Consider the following 26,922-nt stretch of genomic DNA (forward strand, 5'->3'; position numbering starts at 1 on the left):
AATAAACCGGTGTTCGCTGGTGGCCAGTGCTAGAAGGAGGTGCAGGCTGGAGACCTCTGACCTGAGACTGAACTTTGTGGTGAGTCTTGTGAGGATCTGGGGGGTAATAGCACTGCCAAGGGAGCTTATCCTATGCTTAACATATTGATAGAAAAACCTGTGGTGGAGCAGAGAAGGGGGAGCAGGCAGCAGGTCAGAGGGGCCAGCCTGGTGTGGAGGGGGTTGCAAGGCGCAGGGGGAAGCCTCAGGACTGAGTGGAGACTGGACTGGGGCAAGAGAGCTACTGGCAGTGGGGGTGCCCCCTGGGAGAGGGGATTTGGCGGGGATGGGGATCCGGGGGTGGTGGAGGCTGAGTGGGGCAAACTCAGTCGAAGGTGAGCAAGTGAAGCTGGGCAGGTGAGGGGAACAGCTTCCTCTTAGCACAGAGGCCGGCAGGTGCCCTGAGCAGCTGGACAGATGGAGGCAGGCAGACCAGATTCTGAGGCTGCCCTCTCCCTGACCCCCCAGAACCCCCCAGAGCTTCTGAATGAAACATGCTATAGGGGCTTGTAGAGGCTTGGGGTGGGGAGTTGTCTGCATCTGCCCCTGAATGGGCTTCGCCAACTCTGATAGACCCCAGGCTTGTGGCTAATGGTGGGCTTGGAGGCTGTGATGCTAGGAGGAGGGTCCCAGGCCAGGAAGCCCCAAGCAGGGCCCAGGCATCCATGTAGGGGTCAGTGGCCAGCACCTTCCCTTCCGCCTGCAGGCTGCTGATATGCAGGAGGAAATCCTGGCGGGTTCCTGTTGGGGGGAGCTGGCGGGGCCTCCCGGCTGCTTTTAAAGCGCCTGCCCGCCCCGTCCTGCCTGCTCACGAAGTGCCTGCCTCCTGAGCTCGTTCCCCACGCCGCTGCCCTGATTCTGTCCCGGACAACGTGCCCGCCAGCCGCCACCGGCCATGGCAGGGCCCCGTGGCCGCCTCCTGCTCTGCTTCCTGGCTCTCTGCCTGGCAGGCCTCAGCTTCGTTGGGGGGCAGAAGGTGAGTATGAGCTCGTCACGGGGGGCATGATATCCAGGCTCTCCTGGCCATGGTGGGAGCAAGGAGGGTGTGCTCATGGAGCAGGCCCAGGGCTGGCGACACACGGCAGCTGCTGCTTGTCTGACCTTCTCTGAGCCGGACGGAGGGCTGGGCTCTTGTGCTCACTTCCCCAGGCTGAGGTCTGTGTTTTCGCTGCTTTGGGGTGGCAGGGAAGGTCAGCCTTCCCTCCTGTCTCTGGCTAGGCAGCTAGGTGGTGTGAGCAGCTCCCCTAGGGCTCCCCAGCCTGAGGGTTAGGGGTACGGAGCCAGGCCCATCCCCCTGCCTGGAATGAGGCCCGGTTTCTCTGTGGCTCTGGCTTGGGGGTGGGAGATGTGATCACCCCGAACCTTGCAGAGCTGACAGAGGCTCACGTGGGCCGTGCGTAGGCGTGCTGGGTGTGTGTGCACGTGTGTGTGCTTGTGTTCTGCCCTGAGAGTGCCCAGGGGCACAGTGAGTTCTTTTCATACCCAGTCCTCCTGGGCAAACAGCAGCCACCAATCAAGAGTGGCTGTTCGCCACGTACACAGCCCTGGGAGCAGGGATGTCATGCCTTCGAATCTTCCCAGTCCCCGAGCAGTGGGCCCTGTTCTCCGCCTGAGGCAGCCAAGGCCCAGGGATTATAGAGACAGGTTAGTCCTGCTCCGGAGTCACGCTCTGCAAGTCCCGATCCGGCCACAAGGAAGGAGCCGACAGGGTCCGAGGGTACGGCTGTCGGGTTCACGTGCACAAGCCCCCTTCGGACTGCCTGTCTGCAGATCCGCCCAGGCCCCATTGTGGGGATGTTATCCCGACCGGAGTTTCTGTAAGAGCCCCCTGCCCTCGGCATGGTGACAGCCCTCGAATCACTGACAGGCAGACTGAGGTCTTGCCCAGGGCCCCACTGCCAGGCAGGACCAGGTGGGGACCCAGGCCCCATGCCACCATGGGGCTCACTTATTCGCCTGTGGTCCCTCAGAGGAGGGGTGGGGAGAGGGGCCTCCTCAGCTTCAGGGCCCCGTCAGGGTTGGGGATGGGCAGATCTGAGGCTGACAAAGTCAGGGTGAGGAAGAGCCGAGGGTTTCAGGCCATGCTGAGCCCTGCAAGTGGTTCCTGCTCCCTCCCTGCCTCAGTTTCCTCACGTGTACAGTGCAAGGGGATTTGAAAGGCCACCTCACATTCTTGTGACAGGGGTCTTTGGAGGGATACTCAGGCTGGGAGTTTCTCCTTGTCACGTGTGTGCTGCATGCTAAGTCGCTTTAGTTGTGTCCGACTCTTTGCGACCCCGTGGACCGTAACCCACCAGGCTCCTCTGTCCGTGGGATTCTCCAGGCAAGAATACTGGAGTGGGTTGCCATTTCCTTCTCCAGGGGATCTTCCCGACCCAGGGATTAAACCCATGTCTCTTAGTCTTCTGCATTGGCAGGGGGGTTCTTTACCACTAGCACCATCTGGGAAGCCCTTTCTCGTCACAGACCACCTGTAAATCTGCCTTCTGGGGCTGGGGCTCAGCCAGCCTGGGCAAGGGAAGTGGGCTCTGGGGTTCTTGTCAGGAATGTGTCAACGCTGGCCTCTCAGCACTTTCGGCACCTTGCGTAGCAGGAGACTCAGTGTGAACATTAGGAAGCCGAGGCTCTGAGGGGATGGGATGACTTCTGGGTCACACAGTTAGTGAGGAGTAGGACTCTGACACACGGAGGTTCAGGCAGTAGAGTCAGGGAAGGCTTCCTGGAGGAGGGGGCTTAGCACCTGCCTATCCAAGTCTCACCCAGTACCCCTTTCTGCTGGGCACGTGCTGCTACAAGTGAAGCCTGCAGTCTTCAGCTGGGGTTTGAGGGGAGAGGGACATTGATCTATACAGCAAGAAGTTTGGTGGATCCCTTGGTCTCGAGGGAGTTTGGGTTTTGGGCCCTAGACCCCAGCTTGGGGGAATTTCTTTCATCTTCTCTCAACAAGCTCAACACCTCGTGTCTCCTTAACTTCCCCAGCAGTTCTCTGTGGGAAGCAGACGTTGCAGAATCAGTTCTGGATTAGGACAGGCAGGGGGGCAGTGCCCGCCCGGCTCAGACGGGTCCTGAGATGCCCTCGGGAAGAAGGGAATCTGATTCAGCACTCGGCTGGGATCCAGCTGCACTCCACCCAGTGGGATCAGTGGTGAGGTTATAGGCCGCCAGGCAGAGGGGGCCTGAATGCCCACCTCCGATGAGGTCCCGGAGAGGTGTGATTTGGTCACTGGTTTATCCATCCATCCATCACCGATTTACAGATGCAACATCTAGTGAATGCGTATCCACTCCACCAACAGGGCACAGGTTCCAGTTTCCTCCCATGCCGGCAACTCGTGCCCCACTTAATGGAACCCCCTTCTGTCCAGGAGTAAGGACGGTGCCCTCTCGCTGGTCCCCAGGCCCCTGGTGATGATGCTGGCAGCTGTGTCTGGCTGGCCAGGTGGTCCTAAGGGGAACCAGCTGCATGCCAAGCCTTTGCCCTGAGCCAGCAGCTGCCTGGCTGGGAGTTGCCCAACTTCCTAGTTGCTCCCTGGGTCAGCAAAGCCCGAGCGTCAGGATGGGGAATGAGACCACAGCATCCAGCCTACAGCCAGCCTGAGGCCCCCCACAGCAACTTCCCTCTTCGCAGACCACAGAGGGAGCGGAAAAGGCCAAATCGCAGCAGTGGGGAAGAGGCTCTGGGCCCTTCATGTTCACCAGAAAAGGGTTCAGGCACTATTTCTCCTTTTCTCTCTCTTGGAGAGCCACACATCTGTGATGTGTTCTAGGAAAGAGATATTCTGGGTTCGCTCCCTTTGGAGTCTGTTCAGCATTTTTTAGATGGGAACGTCTCAGCTTCTCCAGGCCAGGCCTCAAGTCCCTGAAACCTCTCCTCATCAAAATTGTCCTCCCTGGGGTCTCTTCTCCACCGGCAGCAGCCGGGAATGTCGCTCCAGGTCAGTGCTGGAGAAGGTTGGAACGTTGTTGCCATAATGGTAGCCCCAGTGGTGGTGGACTTGGAGCTGTAAGGCCAGCAGGTGGGACTTCGGGCTTTCTTGGCACTTGGATGACTCCCTTCCCCTGTCCCCTGCTCTGTTCTCCATGCAGCAGTCAGAGGACCCATTGAAAACACAAGTGAGTCCTGGCACTCCTCCGGACTCTACCTCCCCTCGCTGGCCTGGCCCCAGCCCCTCTGCCTGTCTCTGCCTCATCACACGCAGCCGTTTGCTTCTTCCCACTTCCTGGCTTTTGTCTCTCCTGTCCCCTCTGCCAGGAGCACTGCCTCTGACCAGTTTTCATGCATCCTGCAGGTCCCAGCTCAACTGCCGCCTCTGCGGGACGCCACATGGGTCCTCTCAGCTCCCTCACTGCCAACACTGCCCGCCTAGTGATGGGCAGTGGCCCCCTGGGTCCCAGCTGGCATGTGGGGTCATGGGTCAGGCCTGGATCAGGGCTTGGGGCCGCTTGGCCCAAACTCAGACTCCCTCCCACATGCCTGCTCATGTGGGTCAATTGCAGGCATGGTGCCGGCTGCTGGGCCTCTGACCTGAGGGAGCAAGCAGGGCCCTTGGCTGGCGGAGGGGTCAGTCAGCATAGAGCTCGGGATGTGCTGAGTAGAGGGCCAGCTGGGCGGCCAGCCCCACACGTGTGGCTGAAGCTCTCGTCCTGCCTGGGGGTGGGATGGTGTGGCCGTGTCCCCCTCCCCAGCAGTGTCTGTGTCACTTTGTGTTTATGTTTAAATGAAAGGTGAGGATGAGCACTAGGTTGGGAGTCTAGGTTCAAGTCCCTGAGCGGCTCCGGGCGAGGGCCACTTGCCCGGAGTTCAGTTCCCTCCTCTGAATCACCCAGAATGGAACAAAAATGGCAGATGCCCTTTGTGTCAGAAGGCAGAGACTCAGGCTTCTGTGCGTGCCTCCGGGCCCCCAGGCAGAGGTGGGCGGCTGTGGACGTAGGGACGCACTGTGTCAGAGGACAGCCTGTGACAGGCAGGGTCCCCCCAGACTCAGGGCCTCCTCGATGACCAGATGGGGAGTCAGCGCCTAGAGAGAGGGGTGCTAGGCCTCGCTGTGATCACGAGTCCTGGCTGTGTGCAGCGTCCAGGTCCCTCACTCCAAACCCTGCCCCTGGCCCAGGTCCAGTCCAAACGCTGCGATGTGAAGACCAAGTTCATCACTCACATACCCTGCACCCCGTGCCCCGCCATCAAGAAGCGAGTGTGTCCCTTGGGTTGGATTCGGGCCTTTCCAGAGAAGATCTCACAGGACTGCCGGTGTGTGTCCCCACCGTTGCTTGCTTCCAGGGGTGTCCTGTGGGGTGGCAGGGGACCAGGAGGGCCTGGCAGGCCTGGGGAGTGAGGGCAGGGATTCACTCATGTACCTGTCTCTTTGCCCCTCCAGTGGGACAGAGGTAGGAAGGGAGAAAGGAGAAAGAGGTGGGCCAAGTACTATTTACTGAGCGTCCGCAGTGGACCAGGCCCTGTGCTCAGCTCGGGGCCAGGAGGGAAGGGATGGGGGCGTAATAAGAGCTGCGGAACCCAGGGAGGCTGGGCTGGGGGCTGCAGGGGGCGGTCCTCCTGTCACCCTGCCCATCCTTGGTCCCCAGATACGAGGTCCAGCTAGGGGACTCTCTGTTGTCCATGAGCGGCTGCAGCCTGGAGTGCTGGAAGGACGTGGTGCAGAAGGCCTGCTGCCCTGGCTACTGGGGGTCCCAGTGCTATGGTACGGAGGTGGGGGGGGTCCCAGCCCTGCTCCTCATGCCCCCGCCTGCCAGCATGCCCCTTCATCTGGCTCATTTAATGCACAGCTTGGCCACTTGACTCTGGCTGCCCCCAGGGGAGGGACCACATCTGGGGCTGCCCAGAGCTGCTGGGCTTGGGCGAACCAGGGGTCCTCGGGGCAGACCTGAGTTCTGTGGTGGGGGGTTTACAGAGTGCCCTGGCGGTGCCGAGACCCCATGCAGCGGCCATGGGACCTGCCTGGATGGCATAGATGGGAACGGGACCTGCGTGTGCCAGGTGAGGGCCTGGTGGCGCTGGGTGAGGGGGGCGGGGCGGGCGTGAGGGGCTGTGCTAACTTGGTGCATCTCTCCACCAGGAGAACTTCGGTGGCTCAGCCTGCCAGGAGTGTCGGGACCCCAACCGGTTTGGGCCTGACTGCCAGTCAGGTGAGCGCTGGCCCAGCAGGAGGGCAGGGCCAGTGTCCACTTGGGGGCCAGTGTGGACCCAGTCCCTCCAACCAACCACTGTCAGACTCCCTCCCAGCCATCCAGCCTCACACATCTCCTCTGGGGACATGAGCTTTGCTTGATCACGTCTCTAGCCCTTGCACGTGCTGTTCTTGGAGGCCTGCTCCTGACAGCCTTCCCTCAGCCCCCACACGAGGCCAGGTGCCTGCGCTGGGCTCCCACCTCCCCTGCGGTCCTGCCCCACACCTCTGTCATCTGGAGGTTGTGCCTGCGGGCGCTGAGTTCTGGAGATGCAGAGGGCAAGGACTTTCATCCCCATGTGCCTGCCGGGTGGGGCTGGGATCCCACCTTCCCTGTGTGTCCCTCCCAGTGTGCAGCTGTGTATTCGGCGTGTGCAGCCACGGGCCGCGCGGGGATGGAAGCTGCCTGTGCTTCGCTGGATACACTGGACCCCGCTGTGACCGCGGTGAGCAGCTGCTGGGCTAGCACTCCTCACTGGCCAGAGCAGGATGGGACCTCCGCCTGCAGCCCCACTTCCTTCTAAGTGTGAGAGACACACAGCTGGCTGGGGGAGGTCTCATCTGAAACCTTCACCGCCCACAGGCCTAGAGAGGGTGGGGCCCTGGCCAGGGTCACATAGCAGAGTGGGCAGAGCCTCTTCACTCCAGTGTTCCTCCTCAGCCTGGAACCTGGAGCTGCTGCAATAAATCCTCTCCTTTCTCCACTCAGAGATGCTCAAGTGCCTGGCCCTGAACTGTCCCCGGAACTCCCATTGCTCTGAAGAGGCCCCCAGCTGTAGCTGCCTGCCTGGCTACACCCAGCAGGGTGGCGAGTGCCGGGGTAAGTCAGGGGTCTAGAGGAGGCCAGGGCCCCAGCTCAGGGCGAGCATCCTTTTAAAGCAGTAATCTGACCATTTTCAGGGAGGGAGAGCTGTCCCTGACAGAGGGAAATAGGGCCCGTCCCCCAGGTGTGGATCAGCCTGCTCACCGTCTCTTGGCCATCCTGGTTAGAGGCTGTAGAGGGCGGCGATTCTGGGGGCCTGGCTCACGTGGGCTCTCTCTGTGCCCCCACAGCCTCTGACCCCTGCCAGCCGTCACCATGCTCCCCACTTGCCCAGTGCTCTGTGGGCCCCAGGGGGCAGGCCCAGTGTCGCTGCCCTGAGAACTACCACGGGGATGGGACGGTGTGTCTGCCCCAGGACCCGTGCGTCACCAACAACGGCGGCTGCCCCAGCAACTCCACCTTGTGTCTGTACAGGAAGCCAGGCCAGGTGAGCTGGCGGCCCCAGCGCTCCCCCCACTCACTCTGGCTGTGGGTCTGTCACGGCTCTCCTAGGAGCCTCAGCTGCCCCATTTGTAAAATGGGAGGAGGATGGCAGCCCGCTTCTGGGAGGGTAGCCGTGGGGGCCCAGCGGAACTCTCTGGGTTCTCATGGACATGGTATCACCCCCACCCTTCCCGTCCGGGCGGGCCAGGCCTCCTGCTCATGTAAGCCAGGCCTGGTCAGCATTGCCCACGATAGCTCCGCGGGCTGCTTCGCCTACTGCTCCGCCTTCTCCTGTGACCGCTCGGCCACCTGCCAGGTGACCCCTGATGGAAAGACCAGGTGAGCATGGGGGCCTTGGACTGGGCCCCAGGGACAGGGAGAGGGCCGCTGGGCCGGGGCAAGTGTGTGCCCGTGTGAACCTCGGGGCTTGTGCGGATGGTGGGTGAGGGTTGGGAGGGGGAGCCTGGTCATGCCCCCCCAATCTGACTGGTTTCTATTTCTAACCATGTCCCCAGCTGCGTGTGCAAGGAGGGCGAGGTGGGGGACGGGCGCGCCTGCTACGGACACCTGCTCCACGAGGTGCAGAAGGCGAGCCAGACGAGCATGCTACTGCGGCTGAGAGTCAGCTTTGCCATGCTGGGTGTGTGACCCTGCCACCCGCCTGAGACCCCGCCCCTCACACCCAGCAGCCTTGGTGGACTCTCTGGAGATGCCTTGTTTCTCTGCCCAAGAGCTGTAGAAGCAGAGCATGCCTGGGGTGCATGATGGAGGTGGGAGCTAGCCCCCCAGATGCTGATGTCCTCATTTACCCGAGACCTACCCCAACATCTCCACCCCACACCCCCCACAACTCTCCAAGACCCAGGACTGATGCCTGCGGGCCTCCCAGACCATTCTGACACGCCCCCTCCTGCCCCCAGACCAGGGCTGCCGGGAGATCCTCAGCACGTCGGGCCCGTTCACTGTGCTGGCACCTCTCGTCTCCTCCAGGACCATGAACGTGAGCCCCCGCCTCCTCCCTGGACCCGCCCCAGGCTGCAGGGCCTGCAGAGCGTCCCCACCGCCCGCGCGCTCTGGGACCCTAGCCCTGGGAGGCCCCCTGTCCCCACATTGCTTGGGCGGAGTGGCACAAAGAGGACCGCCCGCCCTGGGCCCACTCGGCACCCCCACCCCTGTGCCCGCAGGCATCCGTCGCCCAGCAGCTGTGCAGACAGCACATCATCGCCGGCCAGCACATGCTTGAGGAGGCGGGGAGCCAGGCTCCACGCCGGTGGTGGACGCTGGCCGGGCAGGAGATCACTGTTAGTTTCAGCCGCTTCAGGGTAAGCAGGGGCCTCCTCCTGGGGACCAGAGGAGTCACAGGTGGGGAATACAGCCCAGGAGAAGGCGTGGAGGCAGACAGAGCCTTAGGACAAGGGGTGGGTGTTTGGAGTCTGAGTCAAAGATCTCATGTCTCATCAGAAATATACCTACAAATACCAAGACCTGCCGCAGCAGACATTCACCATCCACAAGGCCAACTACCCAGCGGCCAACGGCCTCTTCCACGTCGTCACTGCCTTGAGGTTGCAGCCCCCACCAGAGCTCCCTGAGGACCCCAAGGTGAGCTAGAGTCCCCCAGCCCTGTGCCACTGGATGACCTCTGACCCTCACTGAGTTCAGAGAAGGTCCCGGGGCAGTTCTGGGCAGGGCTGGAGCAGAGCTCCTTCCCCTCTGGGCCTCACGCTCGCGCCTTCTTACAGAGGACCATTGGCCAGATCCTGGCCTCCAATGAGGTGTTCAGCCGGTTTGAAACCATCCTGGAGGTGAGTCTGGGGGAAAGGTCCCAGCCCATCTGATCTTCTGGGTCAGGACCCCTCACTGCCCAGAATGTAGCTCCACAGTGCTCTGGGTTTCCGGAGTAGGACGGGCCTTGGCCCACGCCCCCATCCCAGAACCTGCCCATCCGCATTCTGAGGCTCTGTGGTAGCATGAAGACATTGCCAGTGTCTCCCACTTACTTCTGGTGGGCGTCCCCTGTAGGCTGAGCTCCACAGGGCTCAGGCAGGACCTAGAGGTAAGAGCTGGCCACGGAGCCCACAAGCCTCTTTCTCACCACTACAGAACTGCGGGCTGCCTTCCTTCCTCGATGGGCCCGGGCCCTTCACAGTCTTTGCCCCCAGCAATGAGGCAGTGGATGGCTTGCGGGATGGCCGCCTGGTCTACCTCTTCACGGCAGTAAGCTCATCATAGAGACGGGGCTGGGGATATAGGGCCCAGAGCCTTGAGCAGCCAAGACTCCTCTCTCCTGCCAGGGTCTTTCCAAACTGCAGGAACTGGTGAGGTACCACGTCTACAACCATGGCCAGGTGAGAGGTCCTCTGGGAGGGTGGCCAGCTGACACCTGCCTCTGGGCCCTCAGAGGATGTGTCTGCAGAGTCCGGTCTTCCCCCGGGGCCTCTTCTCCTCCCCACTGCCAGCTGGACTCTGCAGCACAGGGAAGAGTCTGGGGACCAAGGTGGTAGCCGCAAGTCACCTGGGCAGGACTGGGCATGGCTCCAAAGTGTGGCCAGTGCCCGGCCTAAAGCCACCCTCTCCTCCACCTCAGCTGACCGTTGAAAAGCTCATCGCCAAGGGTCGGGTGCTCACCATGGCAAACCAGATCCTGGCTGTGAATATCTCAGAGGAGGTGAGCTCCACAGGGATGGACCAGTGGAGGGGCTGGTGATGACCAGCCAGTGTCAAGCCTCTTTCAGACCTGCTGTTGTGCTGTGAGCCCAGGCAGGCCCTGGTGGGGGTCATTTGGGAGCAGGCACAACCCAAATCCCTCTCCTGGGTCCCAGCAAACTCGGGGGGGCTCTGTGTGGCAGAAACCTCATGGATCAGGGTGTGGAGGCTGGAGCAGTTCTGCCAGGGCAGGAGATGTTGCCAGGGAAGGGGTGAAGAGGTGGCCGGCAGGGTGGGCCTCAACAGCGCGTTGAGTGCAGAGGTGGGGGCCAGGCCGAGGATGCACTCTGGGCTCTGCCACAGGGGCGCATCCTGCTGGGACCTGAGGGGGTCCCCCTGCGGAGAGTGGACGTGCTGGCTGCCAACGGTGTGATCCACATGCTGGAGGGCATCCTGCTGCCCCCGACCATCCTGCCCATCCTGCCCAAGCTCTGCAACGAGGAGCAGCATGCGGTCGTGGCGGTGAGTGCCGCTTACGTGGGGGTCATCTTTCAGGGAGGAGAGGCGCCTCTTTCTAGTCCTCTAGAGAGTGGGTGGCTCTGGGGCTTGGGCGTAGGCCCTACAGTTTGGCCTGGATGCCCCACGCCCAGCCCTCAGCAGTCCTCCTGACGGACCCTTGGCCTTCACTCACGCCTCTCCACCCTGTTTCCAGCCTCCCCGCCCAGGCCTCGGCTGCTCTCACACGAGCTCTCTCACCACGAGGCCTTCGCCCTCTTCCCTCTGCCTGGAATGCCCCCTCCCCACTCCCCTTTCCCCTCCTGTGCTGGCTCTTCTCCTATCTCAGGCCTGGGCTCAGTGCCACCGTCTGAGGGTTTGCTAAATAAATAAACCATGACTAACCCTTCTCCCCTCCTCCCCCTGCCCTGCCCAGGGCTCCTGTGTGGACTGCCAAGCCCTGAACACCAGCACGTGCCCTCCCAACAGCGTGAAGCTGGTGAGCATCCCCTGGGCCAGTCCTCGGGGGCTGACTCCTGACTGCCCAGCAAGGTTTCTGCCCTGGGTCAGGGTGGGGAAGCTCGGCTGGGAGACTCGGCTGGCCCTGGAGGCATAGCCCCGCTGACAGTGGAAGTGCCCGGCCCAGGGGTGGGGGTGAGGTCCTCTGACCAGGGATGCCTGGTGAGGGGGCCGGCCCAGGACCCGTCTGCTGACCAGCCTGGCCCTGCCCACCCAGGACATCTCTCCTGAGGAGTGTGTCTACATCCACGACCCTACTGGGCTCAATGTCCTGAAGAAGGGCTGCGCCCACTACTGCAACCAGACCATCCAGGTGAGCCTGGGCATGGGACGCTCGCTCCCTGGTGACCCGGGGCACTGGGTTCTCCTCGGGAGCCCCCCAGGATGGCTGGGTGGGCTGCCATCCTCAGAGAGTTGTTCTGCATCCTAATGGTGGAAAAGGTGTCCCAGAGGGGCCTCGCCCACCCCCTGCTCCAGACACAGGACCAGGGAGCAGAAGCCAGCTGACCGGGGGGTCAGCGTGGCTCCCAGTGGACCCTCAGATGTGTTCTCTTACAGAAACCTGGCTGCTGCAAAGGATTTTTTGGGCCCGACTGTCTACAGTGTCCTGGGGGCTTTTCCAACCCCTGCTATGGCAAAGGCAATGTGAGTCCCCTCCTGCCCTGGCATGAGGGGTGGGGGGGTGGGGATAGGGGTGCCTAGGGTGAGCAGAAGTCACCCATGAACCTTCCAGGGCCAGGTGCCTTTTAGGGGGCTGGTTCTTTTGGCAGCATCTGTGATTCAAGGTCTCTTCCAGCAGGAGGTCTTCTGTAGGGAGCAGGAGCGCAAAGTTAGCCTCCTGACGCTCCCTGCTCCTGGGGAGAAGGGGTGTTGGGGGAGAGGGTGTGGATAATCGCCTCCCAGTGACTGTTCTTGCCTCCTGCCCACCCCCAGTGCAGCGATGGGGTCCAGGGCAGTGGGGCCTGCCTCTGCTTCCCAGACTACAAGGGCATCGCCTGCCACATCTGCTCCAACCCAAACAAGCATGGAGACCAGTGCCAGGAAGGTGGGTGGTCCTGGCCAAGGCCCCCTGCCAGGGAGATAAAGGGTCTGCTTGCAAGGGGGTCTGGGGACTCCCAAGACATGAAATACAACCTCAGGTCATGGAGAAGGTTTTGGAAACACAAGCAGATGTCTGTTTGATCCATGCCAGAAAGACAACCACAGTTCAAACTAAAGCGTGCAGGGTTTAGGTCAGACACACAGAAGAACTTTCTGATGGTGTTGGGAGCAGGCAGCTAGAAGAGGGTGACTGCAAGCAATGAATTGCTCTGCTCTTGTTTCTTCCTCTCTCCTTCTGAGTCTGGGATGACTTGACTCTGCGACGCTGCAGTCAGACCTCTTCTGGCTGCTCCAGTCCCGGCGTTGCCCAGCTGCATCCTGGCTCCCAGCCAGCCATACCTCTGCCTCAGTTTCCCTGCTCCATCTGCTCTTGCAGACTGCGGTTGTGTCCACGGTCTATGTGACAACCGTCCGGGCAGTGGGGGGGTGTGCCAGCATGGCACGTGTGCCCCAGGCTTCAGCGGCCGCTTCTGCAACGAGTCCACGGTGAGCTGCGGGTCCAGGGAGCAGGCCCAGCAGTGCCACCCACACGCCCGCTGCGTTAACCAGGGTGGTGTCGCCAGGTGAGGACGTGGGCTCCCTCTCTGCCCCCCACCCGCCGTGACTGTTTGTCAGTTTGCTCAGAGCTCCCTGAGGCTCACCGGAGGCCCTTCGTCCACCCACCCCCAGGTGTCTCTGTCTGGATGGCTTTGAGGGTGACGGCTTCTCCTGCACACCCAGCAACCCCTGCTCCCGCCCGGACCGCGGCGGGTGCTCGGAGAACGTGAGCCTGGCCCCTGCCCTGGAGACCTGACCCGTGGGCTAGAGGCGGGACTCCCTCATCCCCAACCTGCCACCCTGCCGCCCTGAGTCCTTCATCCACGGCTCTCACAGGCTGAGTGTGTCCCTGGGGCCCGGGGCGCCCACCGCTGCACATGCCACAAAGGCTGGAGTGGGGATGGTCGTGTCTGCGTGGCCATCGACGAGTGTGAGCTGGCCTCGCGAGGCGGCTGCCATGCTGACGCCATCTGCAGCTATGTGGGACCCGGGCAGGTGAGCTTGGCAGGCCTCAACAGAGCAGGGTGGGGTGGGGGTTGGGGGACTCTCCCCCTAGCTCATCTGCCTCTAGCAACATCCACTCTAAGAATTCAAGCTCAGGGTCTCAAACCTCAGGCACAAATGAGAATCCAGTTCTGAAATGTTGAGTTGTACAATCTGAAAGCAGTGGACAGGTAGGTGCTACGAGCCAGCATGAAGGTCACGATAGTTTGAGAGGAAGGTACGTTCCATTGCCAGTCTAGGGCAGCATTGTTTCCAGACCAGAAGGCTGTGACTCCTGCCTCTCGGGGTGAGGACTCATATAACCAAGAATCCACAAGATCTCTGCTCTAACTGGCCGCTGGGGCTGTTGTCTTATGACAAGTAGCTCATCCACTCGCTTGCTGGTTTCCCACAGATCACCAGCCGCCTGTCACATGCGAGTCACTGTTCTAGATGTAGGGATTCAGTCCTGAGCAAAAGCTAGAAGAGACCCCTGCCCCAAGGAGAGTGACATCCTGAAATCTTTAGACTTGTGCACATCCAGCTTTGGGACTTGGGAGTCTCAGATTCCAGTCACAGGATTTCAGAACCTGAAACCATCCCTGTGAAGCCTGTCAGGCCTGGTGAGCCTGGTGTTGAAGAATCGAACATGCAAGTTGGGAGGCCAGGCCTGGCTGTGTCAAGGTCAGCCTCTGGGTGGCCTGGGCTGGTGCAGGGAACCATGGGGCTCCCTCTGCTCCTGGACCACAGCCATGGGGTCTTAGCAGAGGCACTCAGGTGACCAGAGAGCTGGATGTGAACTCCATCAGGAGCTTTCAAGTTCAGAGCTGAGGATGGAGTACGCAAGTGGAGGTGCCCCCAACATGCAGAGAGGGGCAGCTGAGATGCAGAAAGTTTCACTAGTGGCTCCCCTGCAGTGTGGACCAGCCCAGGGACACCGGCATTTAGCGGGGAGGATTGGGGCAGCCAAGCAGAGTGATGGGGTAGCAGGTGGGATCCCAGCCACCATCTCTGGGCTGGCCTAGGCAGGACTTGCCCACTCACCACATGCTGCAGACCTCAGCAGCCTGGCCGGGCCCCAGGCTCCATGGGAGGCCCTTCCCGACGGCATCACTTCCTGGGATTCTTCCTGAGAGCCAGTCTCCCTTCAGGGCCTCAGTCTCTGCACTGGAACATGGCCCTCCGAGGGTAGGGCTAGGAAAAGCTCCTCAGGGGTCTAAATGGGCCTCCCAAGCGGAGCGCGCCCATCGTGGGCTGAGCAGTTGGGGAGGAAAGGGTTTCATGCTTCTGGTGAGATGAGGCTCCCTGCCCCCAACCTCTCCGTCTCCAGAGCTGGTGCACCTGCAAGCTGGGCTTCGCGGGAGACGGCTACATGTGCAGTCCCATTGACCCCTGCCGGGCGGGCAACGGCGGCTGCCATGATCTGGTGAGGGGGACCCTGAGAGGTCTCCGTGTCCAGGGGAGGCATCGGACGTGGGGGAGGTTGGCCCTAGCAGTGTCCCTGTCTCCGGTCAGGATTGGGATCCTTCTGAACCCCAAATCTGAACCCTGTCACCTGCTTGCCCATAAGACAGAGCTTTGATTCCTCCTCATGAAGGCTGCACCCCTGCCCAGACTCCATCCCCACTGCCCGTCCCGCCTCCCCGCCCCATACCTTTGGCCTGGCTAGCTCTTCCTGCTCTCAGCTCCGGCCTCTCCTGAGGGTCCAGGGCCTCCCAGCTGCCCCAGTCTGCTGTGGTGGGTTAGGGTGACCCATGTCAAATGCTCACTGGTCGTGGGGGGCAGGGCCAGGCCCAGCAAAGGAGCCGCTTGAACACAGACTGGGTCAGGGGAGAGACCTGTGGTAGGGGTGGGTAGGCGGACAGACAAGAGGATGGGCCAGGGTGAGTGGAGAGGTGGAGGGGGGGATGCTATCCTGCTCGCCAAACGGGTGCTGAATGGAGGCCGTGTCTGCCCTTCCACCCCAGGCCACCTGCCGGGCAGTGGGGGGAGGCCAGCGGCTCTGCACATGCCCCCCTGGCTATGGGGGTGATGGCTTCAGTTGCTACGGAGACATCCTCAAGGTGAGTGGTTCCCTGCTCTCTGACAGGAGTCCTCTCATGTACTCGGGGTTGGGGAGGGCTGTGGGGCAGTGCTCAGGGTCCCCGGGAAGGGGCTCAAGTCTGACCCTAGACAGGTGACTTCAGCTTTTTCTCTCCCTTCAGGAGCTGGAGGCAAATGCCCACTTCTCCGTCTTCTACCAGTGGATCAAGGTAGGATCGGGCGGAATGCCGGGGCTGGGGACTCACATCCAGGACACGTAACAGCTGAGGGTGGAGGGCCAGCCTGGAGGCCGGGGACTGCGATCTCAAAGTGGTGGCTGCCTTCATGACTCCTGTACCCCACACACCGCGTGCACAGGGGGCCGGCATCACTCTTCCTGCCGACAGCCGAGTCACAGCCCTGGTGCCCTCAGAGTCTGCCATCCGTCGGCTGAGCACCAAGGACCAGGCCTTCTGGCTTCAGCCAAGGATGCTGCCGCAGCTGGTCAGGTGGGCTGCCAGGGCTGGGCTCTGGGAGGAGGCTCTTGTGCAAGACCCAGCCCCTCCCCAGAGATCCTCAACTTGGCATGTGTTCACCCTTTGGGGTGAAGTGTATAGGTTACACTAGCCTGGTTCCATGGCCCCCCTAAAACGTGTCCCTCCAGGGCCCATTTTCTCCAGGGCGCCCTGTCCGAGGATGAGCTGGCTCGGCTGCACGGGCAGAATGTATCCACCCTGAACCCCGCCGTGCGCTGGGAGATTCACAACGTCAGTGGGGTATGTGGTGAGCTTTGGGCAGAAGGGGCCCTACGGGCATGGGGGCAATTCGAGTGGTGGCTGCAGGCTTCCCAGCCCAGGGTCCCCTCACCCGGCCAGGGCCGAGCGCAGACACTGTGCTCAGGACACATTCACTGCTGGGCAGCGTCTTCGGGCCAGAGTGACTGCCCGGCTGAGGGTTGTCTGTCCATTGTGGTCTGCATGTGCATGCCTGGGCCCCAGCGAGGGTCTGTGTGCCCATGGGGTAGGTCCTGAGTCTGAGGATGTCCAGGCTGGTTGGGTGCCTTGCAGCCAGCAGCCTCTGTTGGTGCTACCCCGACTCGTAAGTGTCTGCATGAGCTCTTCCCTTCTACCTTCCAGAGGATCTGGGTGCAAAACGCCAGCGTGGTTGTGGCTGACCTCCTTGCCACCAATGGTGTCCTACATGTCCTCAGCCAGGTATGGCTGGAGGGGGGTGTGCGCACCGGGAAGCTTCTAGTCAGGCCGGGGGGCAGGGACGTGCTGAGCGGCCCCCGTGCTCCATGCCAGGTCTTACTGCCTCCACGAGGGGCTGTGCCGGCGGGGCAGGGATTGCTGCAGCAGCTGGACTCTGTGCCCGCCTTCCACCTCTTCCGGGAGCTGCTGCAGGTAAGGGCGGGAGGAGGGGGGCGTCCGGTCAGGGGCGCCTTCCCCCTGGCTGTGTCCTGGCTTCTGGCTCCCAGGGTGAGGACTGAGGGCGAGCGGGCCACCCCTGACACCTGCCCCCTGCCCCTAGCGCCACAGGCTGGTTCCCCAGATTGAGGCTGCCACCGCCTACACCATCTTCGTGCCAACCAACCGCTCTCTGGAGGCCCAGGCCAACAGCAGCAGCCTGGTGAGATCACTGGGACCGGGGCCACCAGGGGCGGGCCAGCCTGCCATCCCACGGCCCCTGAGCTTCTCCTCCTCGCTCCAGGACGCGGACGTCGTGCGACACCACGTGATCCTGGGCGAGGCGCTCTCCACGGAGGCCCTGGGCAAGGGGGGGCACCGCACCTCCCTCCTGGGGCCCGCCCATTGGCTTGTCTTCTATAACCACAGTGGCCAGGTTGGCACTGGGCGGGGGGCAGGCCAAGGAGACCCTGCCCCAGGCACCCCGCCCCGAGCACCCCTTTCCTTTGGGGTCCAGGGATGGCCTCCCCAGTCCATGGGGTTACGCCAGGTCTGGGGTGCCTCCCTGGCCTGCAGCCCCTGAGGTGAGGGTGGGGAGGGACTGGGGAGAGGGGCTCAGCCTCTGCCCCCCACCCCAGCCCGAGGTGAACCATGTGCCGCTGGAAGGCCCTGTGCTGCAGGCCCCTGGCCGCTCGCTCTTCGGCCTGTCTGCGGTCCTGACGGTGGGCTCAAGCCGCTGCCTGCACAGCCACGCAGAGGCCCTGCGGGTAAGAGGCCAGGCGGCAGGGGGCAGTGAAGAGCTGGAGGCGCCGGCCGGAGGGAGGGCGCCTGGGGAGGGTGGGAGAGCTGCTAGCCCGCCGAGGAGGCCAGGTGGCTTTGGAGCCCCCGCCTCAGGACCGCCTGATCCTCTGCCCTCTTTCTCCTCAGGAGAAATGTGTGAACTGTAGCCGGAAATTCCGCTGCTCTCAGGGCTACCAGCTGGAGGTGAGAAGGGGCCCGGCTCATTCTGTCCCTGCTTCAGCGGCTCTCACGCGCCCAAGGTGCCCAGGCTCCCTGGCCCAGCTCTGCTCACCCGGGCGTGGGCTCCTGGACAGTGTGGGCCACTCGACTCCCCTGGATGCCCGGAGGCCTGGGTCAGGTCTGCCCAGAGGAGGCCTCACCCAGACTGGCGGCCTGAAGCCTTGCCCCTGCGGCCCGCGCCCGGGTCTCACCCGCGCTGTCTTCCTGGGGTCCGTCCTGGTCCTCCTTTGACCCTTGTGCTGTCTGTCCTGCTCACCTGTCTCACGCGCTGATCGCTGTAGTCTGTCTGTCTCCCCATCCACCACCTTGCCCGTCCCTGACCGCTGGCTGAGCCTTCTGCCTGTCCCCGTTTCCAGGACACCCCCAGGAAGAGTTGTGTCTACCGGTCTGGCTACTCCTTCTCCCGGGGCTGTTCGTACACATGTGCCAAGAAGATCCAGGTTTGCCCTGAAACAGGCCCCCCACCGCACCCCCCAGCTTTGACCAGAGAGGAGGAGGTGGGAGAGGGCCAGGGCAGGAGGCCAGATTAGGCTTCAGGGGCAGTGGCGGGGGCTGGTACGAAGATGAAGCCGGGAAGCCATGGCGGCGCCGAGGAAGGGGACGGGAGAGAGGGCTGAGGTTGGAGGGGCTGGTGTGTGTCCCTGAGGCCGTGTCTCCAGGGACTGGGGGTGCGGAGCTGGGGAAGGGGCTCAGCCTGGAGCTGACTGCACCAGCCAAGCCCTGGGGGCAGCAGTGGGGCAAGCTGTGCCCCACACCGTGGGGTCCGGTCTGGCCCTTCTTTCAGTTCTGCTGCGGAGGCTTGTAGAGGGCAGGCTCCGTTTCTCCATGGCCCCAAGATGCCCGGCCCTGCCGTCCCCCATGGTTTCCCACCCCCTGACGTCCTCACGCCCCCCGCAGGTGCCCGACTGCTGCCCTGGCTTCTTCGGCACCCTGTGCGAGCCGTGCCCGGGGGGTCTGGGCGGCGTGTGCTCGGGCCACGGGCAGTGCCAGGACCGGCTCCTGGGCAGCGGGGAGTGCCGCTGCCGCGAGGGCTTCCACGGAACGGCCTGTGAGATGTGCGAGCTGGGCCGCTACGGGCCCAACTGCACCGGAGGTGAACCCGGGGGGCGGGCAGGAGAGGTGGGGATGCCGCCAGGGGCAGTGGGCATGGAGGCCCCGGGGCAGGGCACCAGCTGACACCTGTCACCCCCCACCCCCCGTCCTCCTCCCAGTGTGCGACTGTGAACATGGGCTGTGCCAGGAGGGCCTCCGCGGGGACGGAAGCTGCGTCTGCAACGTGGGTTGGCAGGGCCTACGCTGCAACCAGAGTGAGGAGTGGCCCCCCGGGGAGAGGGGCGAGTCCTGGGGAGGTGGTTCCGGGGTCCGCGTGGTCAGAACCATCATCCTCCTACCCCTCCAGAAATCAGTGGCCCTCAGTGCCTGCAGAAGTGTGACCCCAATGCCAAGTGAGTGAGCTCAGCCCTGGGGCCAGTGGGCGGGGGCACTGGGGCCGGGGCGGGGGGCCGACAGGCCCGCCTGAGCTGTTGCTGTCCCCCCAGCTGCGTGCAGGACTCGGGTGCAGCCCCTGCCTGTGTCTGCGCCGCGGGGTACTCGGGCGACGGCGTCTCCTGTTCAGGTCCAGCCACTCCACTGCCCCAGAGCCCTTTCTGCGCCCTTTAGATCCAGTCTCTGTCCCCTCTGGGGTCTCACCCCTCGCCCTGGCCTTCCCCTTTCTCCTCCTGGTCCCTGCTGTCCCACGGCCCCCCCACCCTGCTCACAGCTCTCTGGGCCCGTCTGCCCCTAGCGGTGGACCCGTGTGCGCATGACCACGGCGGCTGCTCCCCCCACGCCAACTGCACGACCGTGGCGCCTGGTCAGCGGACGTGCACCTGCCTGGACGGCTACACGGGCGACGGGGAGCTGTGCCAGGGTGAGGCTGGGGGGCCCCACCAGGCCCGATGCCGGCTGGGGGTGGGGTCTGGCTTCAGTCAGGCCAGGACGGGCTGGGGGGGCACACGGGAGTGTGGGTGCTGAGAGTAGGGGGCGAGCACCCGGATGGATGGACGGATGGACAGAGGCCACCCCTCATCCCAGCGCGTCTTCCCCCAGAAGCCAACAGCTGTCTCATCCACCATGGGAGCTGCCACATGCATGCCGACTGTATCTCCACAGGCCCCCAGCAGGTGAGACAACTGGGGGAACCGCACACTGGGGCTGGGCCGCCCCCCTCCGGGTGCGGCGCTCCTAGGAACAGGCCTTCGGAGGGGCGCGCCTCCATCTGGCAGCCCCTCTCCTCTGACTGGGATCTGTGACAGGTCTCCTGCAGCTGCCGCGAAGGTTATAGTGGGGACGGCATCCGGGCCTGTGTGCTCCTGGACCCCTGCTCCCAGGTCAGGCCCCCAGGGCACCCCCAGTGTCAAAGAGGGAGGGGCTGGGGAGGGGTGACCAGCCTTCCGGAGCCCCAGCAGGGTCCTGAGGGCCTCTGGAGGGAGGGCCACCTTCGCCACAAGGTCAGGCCTGACCAGGAGGAAACGGGGCTCTGGGGCTTGGACAGGGAAGCTCGCGGCCCCTTCCCCAGGGCTGGCCGAGGAGTCCTGGGAGTCGCTGCTGCCTCTCTCCTGTCCCCACCGCAGAACAACGGAGGCTGCAGCCCCTACGCCGTGTGCAAAAGCACGGGGGATGGCCAGAGGACGTGCACCTGCGACGCAGTCCGCACCGTGGGGGATGGCTTCACATGCCGAGCCCGCGTCAGCCTGGTAATGATGCCCGGGGGGACCCCGACCCAACCCTGGCAGTGCCCCCCGTGGGCCTAAGCCATGGTATTGGCTATTGCTCCTGACACCTGACTCCACCTGGGCCTGACCCAGTTAGAGTCCATGAAACCCGTTCTGATCCCAGAGCAGACTGCCCTGGCTTTCCTTTCCTCATCTCTGCCTCGGCCAGCCCTTGGGCTCCTGGTGCTGGAACAAGCACCAGCCCTGACTGCAGGCCGACCAGACTCTGAGCTGACCCTTGCCTTCCCTGCCTCAGGAGCTGCTTCGGGACAAGCACGCCTCCTTCTTCAGCCTCCATCTCCTGGTGAGTGACCAGCTGGCCTGCACATCCTTGGTCTAGCCTGGGTCGCTCTGACCTGCAGGTCCCTTGATAATCTCATTTGCTCAGAAGCTGGCTGGTTTGGTTTCTGAGTCCAGGTCTTTCCTGAAAAATCAGTAGATGCCTTGAGTTGGTCCCAAGTTGACTTTCTTCCTATCAAGCTGTTACCCTCTCCCCTCAGGAATACAAGGACCTCAAGGGGGACGGGCCTTTCACAGTCTTTGTGCCTCATGCAGATCTAATGACCAACATGTCACAGGTAACTCAGCCCTTGGAGCAAGGCTGGGGAGGGGTGGCCCTGCTGGGCTGTGGGCACTGCCTGGGCACAGAGGCGGGAGTGAGGGCGCCCTTGACCCACGTGGCTCCCGCTCCAGGACGAGCTGGCCCGGATCCGCGCCAACCGCCAGCTTGTGTTCCGCTACCACGTCGTCGGCTGCCGGCAGCTGCGGAGCCAGGAGCTGCTGGAGGAGGGCTACGCCACTGCACTCTCAGGGCATCCGCTGCGCTTCAGCGAGAGGGAGGTAGGCCCCGCTCCGCCTGCCCCGACACAGGCTGGCCACTGACCCAGGTCTCCACCGCGCTCAGCGTCCTCGCCTGCGCCTGCGCCTTCAAAACCCTCTCACCTTCCCAGGGCGGCTTTCCTGACAGGGTGACTCCAGCCCTGGGTGCTACCTCCTACCAGCCAGGGGCTAGTCCTGGGCGTCTGAGTTTGGCCCAGTGTCCACGGGGCTCCCACCAGCCAAATCCAACAGCTGTTTCCCCGGGCAGGAGGCGAAACCCGCCCTCTGCCTTGATCCTGCCCCCACTTCCTCCCCCAAGACTTGCCCAACCAGGCCCCCCACCACTTGGCTTCCTTCCACCCCGGGCCCACCCCCAGGGCAGCATCTACATCAATGACTTCGCGCGTGTGGTGAGCAGCGACCAGGAGGCTGTGAACGGTGTCCTGCATTTCATCGACCGTGTCCTGCTGCCGCCTGAAGTGCTGCACTGGGAAGCTGACGCTGCCCCAGCTCCACGGGTAGGACCTGGGTGCCGGCCTGGGACCCTCCCTCCCCTCCCTCCCCTCCCTCCCCTCCCTCCCCTCCCTCCCCTCCCGACCTCGCTGCTCATTGAGCCCCTGTCCCCAGAGAAACTTCACCGCTGCTGCAGAGACCTTCGGTTACAAGATCTTCAGCGGCCTCGTGACGGTACTGCCCCCGTGTGTGAGCTTTGCAGTGTGTGCCCATGTGCATGTGTGCGTGTGTACACGGGGGTGACTGTCGGTGTGTGCGCTGATACGTGCCCGCACACCTGACTGCACGCATGTATGTCGGCCTGGGATGGCTGCAGAGGAGTGTGGCTGGTGGGGAGATCACCGGGTCCCGGGAGCCCCTGCAGTGCGGGCCCCTCCATCGGCCCACTGGCCTCGGCCGAGGCTGTGACCGCCACACCTCCTCTCTCACCAGATGGCTGGCCTCCTGCCCCTGCTTCAAGATCCCTTCCACAGGCCACTCACCATGCTGTGGCCCACAGACTCCGCCCTACAAGCCCTGCCTCCCGATCGCCAGGCCTGGCTCTACCATAAGGACCACCGTGACAAGCTGGCAGCCATTCTGCGGGGCCACGTGATCCGCAACGTCGAGGTGGGTGCACCCCCAGGGCGTGGTCCCTACTGCCTGCCACTCAGGCTGCCCACCCAGCTCCAACTGTGGCTCCATGTGTTCAGGCCTTGGCGTCTGACCTGCCCAACCTGGGCTCCCTGCGCACCATGCATGGGACCCCCATCTCCTTCTCCTGCAGCCGCGCACGGCCGGTGAGTCTGGGGAAGCTTGAATGGGGGGGCAGGAGGCAGGGGCCGGGACGGTGGGGGCTGCAGTACACCTGTGACACCCCCCCCCACTCCACACCCTTCCCCGGCAGGGCGCGCTCACGGTGGGAGAGGACGACGCCCGAATTGTGCAGCGACACCTGCCCTTTGAGGGGGGCCTGGCCTACGGCATTGACCAGCTGCTGGAGCCGCCTGGCCTTGGTGCCCGCTGTGACCGCTTTGAGACCCGACCGCTGTGGCTGGTGAGGGAGGCCACAGGCCAGAGGCGGAGGGGGGTGTCAAGGCCACTGGCACTGTCCTGTCCACCCTCTCGACTTGCCATGTTGCCTTCCTTTCCTCACAGAAAGTTTGCAGCATTTGTGGGCTAGAACCCCCCTGCCCTCCGGGCTCACAGGAGCAGGTAAGGGGCTGGGTGCTAGGTGGTGGGGCCCGGGAGGGCCCAACAAGTGCAGGTTTGCAGCCCGATCCCTCTTGGCCCAGGGCAGCCCCGAGGCATGCTGGCGCTACTTCTCCAAGTTCTGGACGTCCCCTCCGCTGCACTCCTTGGCCCTGCGCGGTGTGTGGACCCGGCCCAGCCACTGGGGTCAGCCCCAAGGCCTGGGCAGAGGCTGCTACCGCAACTGTGTCACCACCACCTGGAAGCCCAGCTGCTGCCCTGGGCACTACGGCAGCGAGTGCCGAGGTGAGTGTCCCGAGGCTGCAGACTCTGCTGACCAGCCCTCCCAGCCCCCAAGACGGCCGGGGGCACAGCTCTGGCCGCTGAATCTCAGAAAGGGGCTCGGGGTGGTCAGGCTGGGGTGAGTGGACCCACAGGAGAGTGTTCTGAGCGGAGGTGGCTGTGTAGGTGGTAGGGTCCTGGTGGACTGGGCTAGGGGTCCGGGTGTTCTCCAGGGCACGGGGGCTGCTTGTGCTGGAGCCTCTGCTGCCACTGGGTGGAGGATGGAGTGTGTCCAGGCTAGGGGTGCATGTGCGGGGCTCCTGACGAGGCCCCTGACCTCACCTCTCTCCTCACCCCCTCCCCGAGCCTGCCCTGGTGGCGCCAGCAGCCCCTGTAACCACCGCGGCACGTGCATGGACGGCATGAGCGGCAGCGGGGAGTGTAGGTGCCACGCGCGCTTCGCCGGCACGGCCTGTGAGCTCTGTGCCCCAGGAGCCTTCGGGCCCCTGTGCCAAGGTAGGCTGTGCTGCCCGGCCCGGCCCCCTGACCGCCTTGGCCTGTGTGCCAACACCGTCCTTCCTGTCCCTCCCCCCAGCCTGCAACTGTACCTCCCACGGCCGCTGTGATGAGGGCCTGGGGGGCTCCGGCTCCTGCTTCTGTGAGGAGGGCTGGACGGGGCCACGCTGTGAGGTGCAGCTGGGTGAGTGGGCCCTGTGCTTATGCCCACCCTGCACACACCAGTGCGTGCCCCAAGTGCACACTCGGATGGAAGGGAGTCCAGGAGGGCAGCCACTAACCTGGATGTGTGGGGTGGGCCCTGGGGGACAGAGCTGCAGCCTGTGTGTGCTCCGCCCTGCGCACCCCAGGCCGTGTGCCGCGCTGGCAACAGCTGTGAGTGCAGCCTGGGCTATGAAGGGGACGGCCGCACATGCACAGGTGAGCAGGGGTGGAGGGCCCCCTCCCCTCCCCTCCCGTTACCCGGTCCAACCCCGCCCTCCCCGCCCTCCCCAGTGGTGGACCTGTGCCAGGATGGGCGTGGTGGCTGCAGCGAGCACGCCAACTGCAGCCAGGAGGGCACAGCGGTCACCTGCACCTGCTGGCCAGACTACGAGGGCGACGGCTGGAGCTGCCGGGCCCGCAACCCCTGTGAGGATGGCCACCGCGGGGGCTGCAGCGAGCACGCCGACTGCCTGAACACTGGGCCGGTGAGCAGAGGGCGCCAAGCCACAGGGCGGAGGTGGGGGAGCCGATTTTGGCTGCCCCAGGCCCTGAAGGGTGCCCACCTGCTCTCCTGCCCCAGAACGCACGGCGCTGTGTGTGCCATGCCGGCTACGTGGGCGATGGACTGCAGTGTCTGCTGGAACCCGAGCCGCCCGTGGACCGCTGCCTGGACCGGCCACCTCCCTGTCACGCGGATGCCGTGTGCACCGACCTGCACTTCCAGGGTGTGCTTCCCCGCCCCTTCCCCACACCCCTGCTTGACCCGGCGGTGGCCCACTGACCGCGCATCCCTCCCCTCTGCAGAGAAGCGAGCTGGTGTCTTCCACCTCCAGGCCCCCAGTGGCCCTTACGGCCTGAACTTCTCAGAGGCCGAGGCGGCTTGTGGGGCCCAGGGAGCTGTCCTTGCCTCTCTCCTTCAGCTCTCTGCTGCCCAGCAGGTATGTGGGGCCTGGGAGTCTGGAGCCAAGCCTGTGGGGGCTCTTTTCAGTTGGGCCTTGGGTCTCAGCCTCTGCTTGTCCTGTTACAGCTGGGCCTCCATCTCTGCCTTGTGGGCTGGCTGGCCAACGGCTCGGCTGCCCACCCCGTCGTCTTCCCCGCGGCAGACTGTGGGGATGGCCAGGTGGGCGTGGTCAGCCTGGGCGCCCGGGAGAACCGCTCGGAGCGCTGGGACGCCTACTGCTTCCGCATGCAAGGTTCGGCCGCCCCCCAAGCCCGCTCACTGCTCTGCCTCTCCCTGCTGACCCACTCACTCGCTGCGCTGCCTTCCCTGCAGACGTGGCCTGCCGATGCCGCGATGGCTTCGTGGGTGATGGGACCAGCGTGTGCAATGGGAAGCTGCTGGATGTACTGGCCACCACTGCCAACTTCTCCACCTTCTATGGGGTACCCAGGGGCCAGGGGTGTGGTGCGGCGGGGATCCTTATGGAGGGAACCCACCCACAACCCTGTGTCCCACCATCTCCAGATGCTACTGGGTTACGCCAATGCCACCCCGAGGGGTCTTGAGTTTCTGGACTTCCTGGATGACGAACACACCTACAAGACACTCTTCGTCCCTGTCAACGAAGGTTTTGTCGACAACATGGTAACATGGAGTGTGGGGAGGGCAGGGCCTGGTTCTGCTTTCTGTGGTTGGTCCACGACAACAGCTGTGCTGTGCCCGCAGACACTGAGTGGTCCAGACCTGGAGCTGCACGCCTCCAACACCACCTTCCTGAGCACCAACGCGAGCCAGGGTGCCCTGCTTCCCGCCCACTCGGGCCTCAGCCTCGTCATCAGTGACCTGGGCCCTGGCAACGGTTCTCGGGCCCCTGAGGCAAGTCTGGAGGTGGCCCCTGCCCTGCTGGCCCAGCCCTCACTGATTATCACTGGGCCTGACTCTGGTCTCCTTACAGGTCCCAGGGGCAGTTGTGGTCAGCCGCGTCATCGTGTGGGACATCCTGGCCTTCAACGGCATCATCCACACGCTGGCCAGCCCCCTGCTGGCGCCCCCGCAGTCTGTGAGTTGAGCGTGGACAGGCAGAGCAGGGAGGGGTCAGGGGACCACTCCGGCCAGGTCCCTGATGCTCTTGTTTGCAGCGGGCAGTGGTGGCCCCGGAGGCCCCGCCTGTGGCAGCGGGCGTGGGGGCCGTGGTGGCTGCTGGAGCCGTCCTCGGCCTGGTGGCCGGAGCCCTCTACCTCCGTGCCCGAAGCCGGTCCACAGGCTTTGGCTTCTCTGCCTTCCAGGTAGCTGGGCTGGGGGCTGAGGGAGGTGTGGGGTCTGGGCCAGCAAGGCTGCTGAGGTCTCAGGACTCACCTGCTTTTCTAGGCAGAAGATGACGCTGCTGATGACTTCTCCCCGTGGCAGGAAGGGACCAGCCCCACTCTGGTCTCCGTCCCTAACCCGGTCTTTGGTAGCCAGGAGGCCTTCTGTGAGCCCTTCAATGTGAGTGTGAGGCTGGGGGTGTTGGGAAGGGGACCCAGTCTCGGCCCAGACACTAACCGACGATCCTCCCCTCAGGACTCGCTCCTGGAGGAGGACTTCCCCGACACACAGAGGATCCTCGAGGTGAAGTGACGCAGAGGCACGAGGGAGACGGCTTTTATTGCCCGGAGAGGGCGGGACAGGTGGGGCTGGGCCTGATCCAGACAATAAAGGTACTCTCAGCGGATGTGCGCCATGTCCCCCAGGAAGGGCGTCTTCATGCAGCCCGTGCAGAGCTGGTCCATCCAGAGTGGCGCCTCGTGCTGCAGGGGCGTGCGGCGCGGGTAGAAGGTGAAGTCCACGCGGTAGTTGAGCAGGCAGCTGAGGGAGGCCATGTAGAGGTCGGAGAAGCGCACGAGGCGCCGGGAGAAGTAGGTGGGGTTGTGGAAGGTGCGGAAGATGCTCCCGAATTGGGCGTTGAACAGGGCCTTGGTGACGCACCTGCCAGAGGAGACACGGGCACTCGGGGGGCTCCCAGGGGGCGGGGCGGGGCGCGGCCGCCTGC

General features: G+C 63.8%; 2 protein-coding genes across 5 annotated transcripts in view; one reads left to right on the forward strand and one right to left on the reverse strand.

Annotated features, from left to right (window-relative positions):
• The first annotated feature begins 805 nt into the window (after positions 1–805).
• On the forward strand, positions 806–26,604 carry STAB1 (stabilin 1). 2 transcript variants are annotated; one of them, XM_043442481.1, is made up of 69 exons: positions 822–1,015; positions 5,151–5,287; positions 5,620–5,735; positions 5,946–6,031; positions 6,111–6,180; positions 6,572–6,667; positions 6,931–7,041; positions 7,275–7,471; positions 7,676–7,806; positions 7,983–8,107; positions 8,388–8,467; positions 8,652–8,789; positions 8,929–9,069; positions 9,210–9,272; positions 9,571–9,684; positions 9,762–9,815; positions 10,055–10,135; positions 10,477–10,635; positions 11,045–11,107; positions 11,345–11,440; positions 11,686–11,772; positions 12,061–12,172; positions 12,605–12,791; positions 12,898–12,991; positions 13,102–13,260; positions 14,579–14,674; positions 15,216–15,311; positions 15,453–15,500; positions 15,649–15,779; positions 15,935–16,046; positions 16,407–16,484; positions 16,575–16,673; positions 16,801–16,899; positions 16,981–17,112; positions 17,315–17,443; positions 17,604–17,660; positions 18,053–18,136; positions 18,594–18,789; positions 18,908–19,003; positions 19,096–19,141; positions 19,235–19,311; positions 19,480–19,605; positions 19,785–19,858; positions 19,991–20,065; positions 20,309–20,431; positions 20,706–20,753; positions 20,950–21,027; positions 21,143–21,289; positions 21,646–21,786; positions 21,896–21,955; positions 22,214–22,390; positions 22,474–22,560; positions 22,668–22,817; positions 22,919–22,975; positions 23,056–23,257; positions 23,600–23,749; positions 23,829–23,933; positions 24,062–24,169; positions 24,245–24,438; positions 24,534–24,678; positions 24,758–24,891; positions 24,981–25,146; positions 25,227–25,336; positions 25,419–25,538; positions 25,620–25,769; positions 25,849–25,953; positions 26,033–26,179; positions 26,262–26,378; positions 26,454–26,604. In XM_043442481.1, the coding sequence occupies exons 1-69, from the start codon at positions 935–937 to the stop codon at positions 26,508–26,510; spliced, it is 7,707 nt and encodes a 2,568-aa protein (XP_043298416.1). In that variant the 5' UTR covers positions 822–934; the 3' UTR covers positions 26,511–26,604. The 2 variants fall into 2 exon arrangements, with proteins under 2 accessions (XP_043298417.1, XP_043298416.1); XM_043442482.1 differs by lacking the exons at positions 24,534–24,678; positions 24,758–24,891; positions 24,981–25,146; ... (5 more) ...; positions 26,262–26,378; positions 26,454–26,604 and having other exon boundaries at positions 806–1,015; positions 24,100–24,169; positions 24,245–24,385.
• NT5DC2 (5'-nucleotidase domain containing 2) overlaps positions 26,519–26,922 on the reverse strand; it is a 53,646-nt gene continuing 53,242 nt past the window's right edge. For 2 of the 3 annotated variants that reach the window (XM_043442544.1, XM_043442542.1), the window contains exon 12: positions 26,519–26,858. In XM_043442544.1, coding sequence (XP_043298479.1) covers positions 26,597–26,858 — 262 coding nt within the window. In that variant the 3' untranslated portion in view covers positions 26,519–26,596. The remainder of the gene's footprint in view (positions 26,859–26,922) is intronic. The other variant, XM_043442545.1, reaches the window with a different exon arrangement.

Source organism: Cervus canadensis, chromosome 22 (genome assembly GCF_019320065.1).
Source record: "Cervus canadensis isolate Bull #8, Minnesota chromosome 22, ASM1932006v1, whole genome shotgun sequence".
Lineage (NCBI taxonomy): Eukaryota > Metazoa > Chordata > Mammalia > Artiodactyla > Cervidae > Cervus > Cervus canadensis.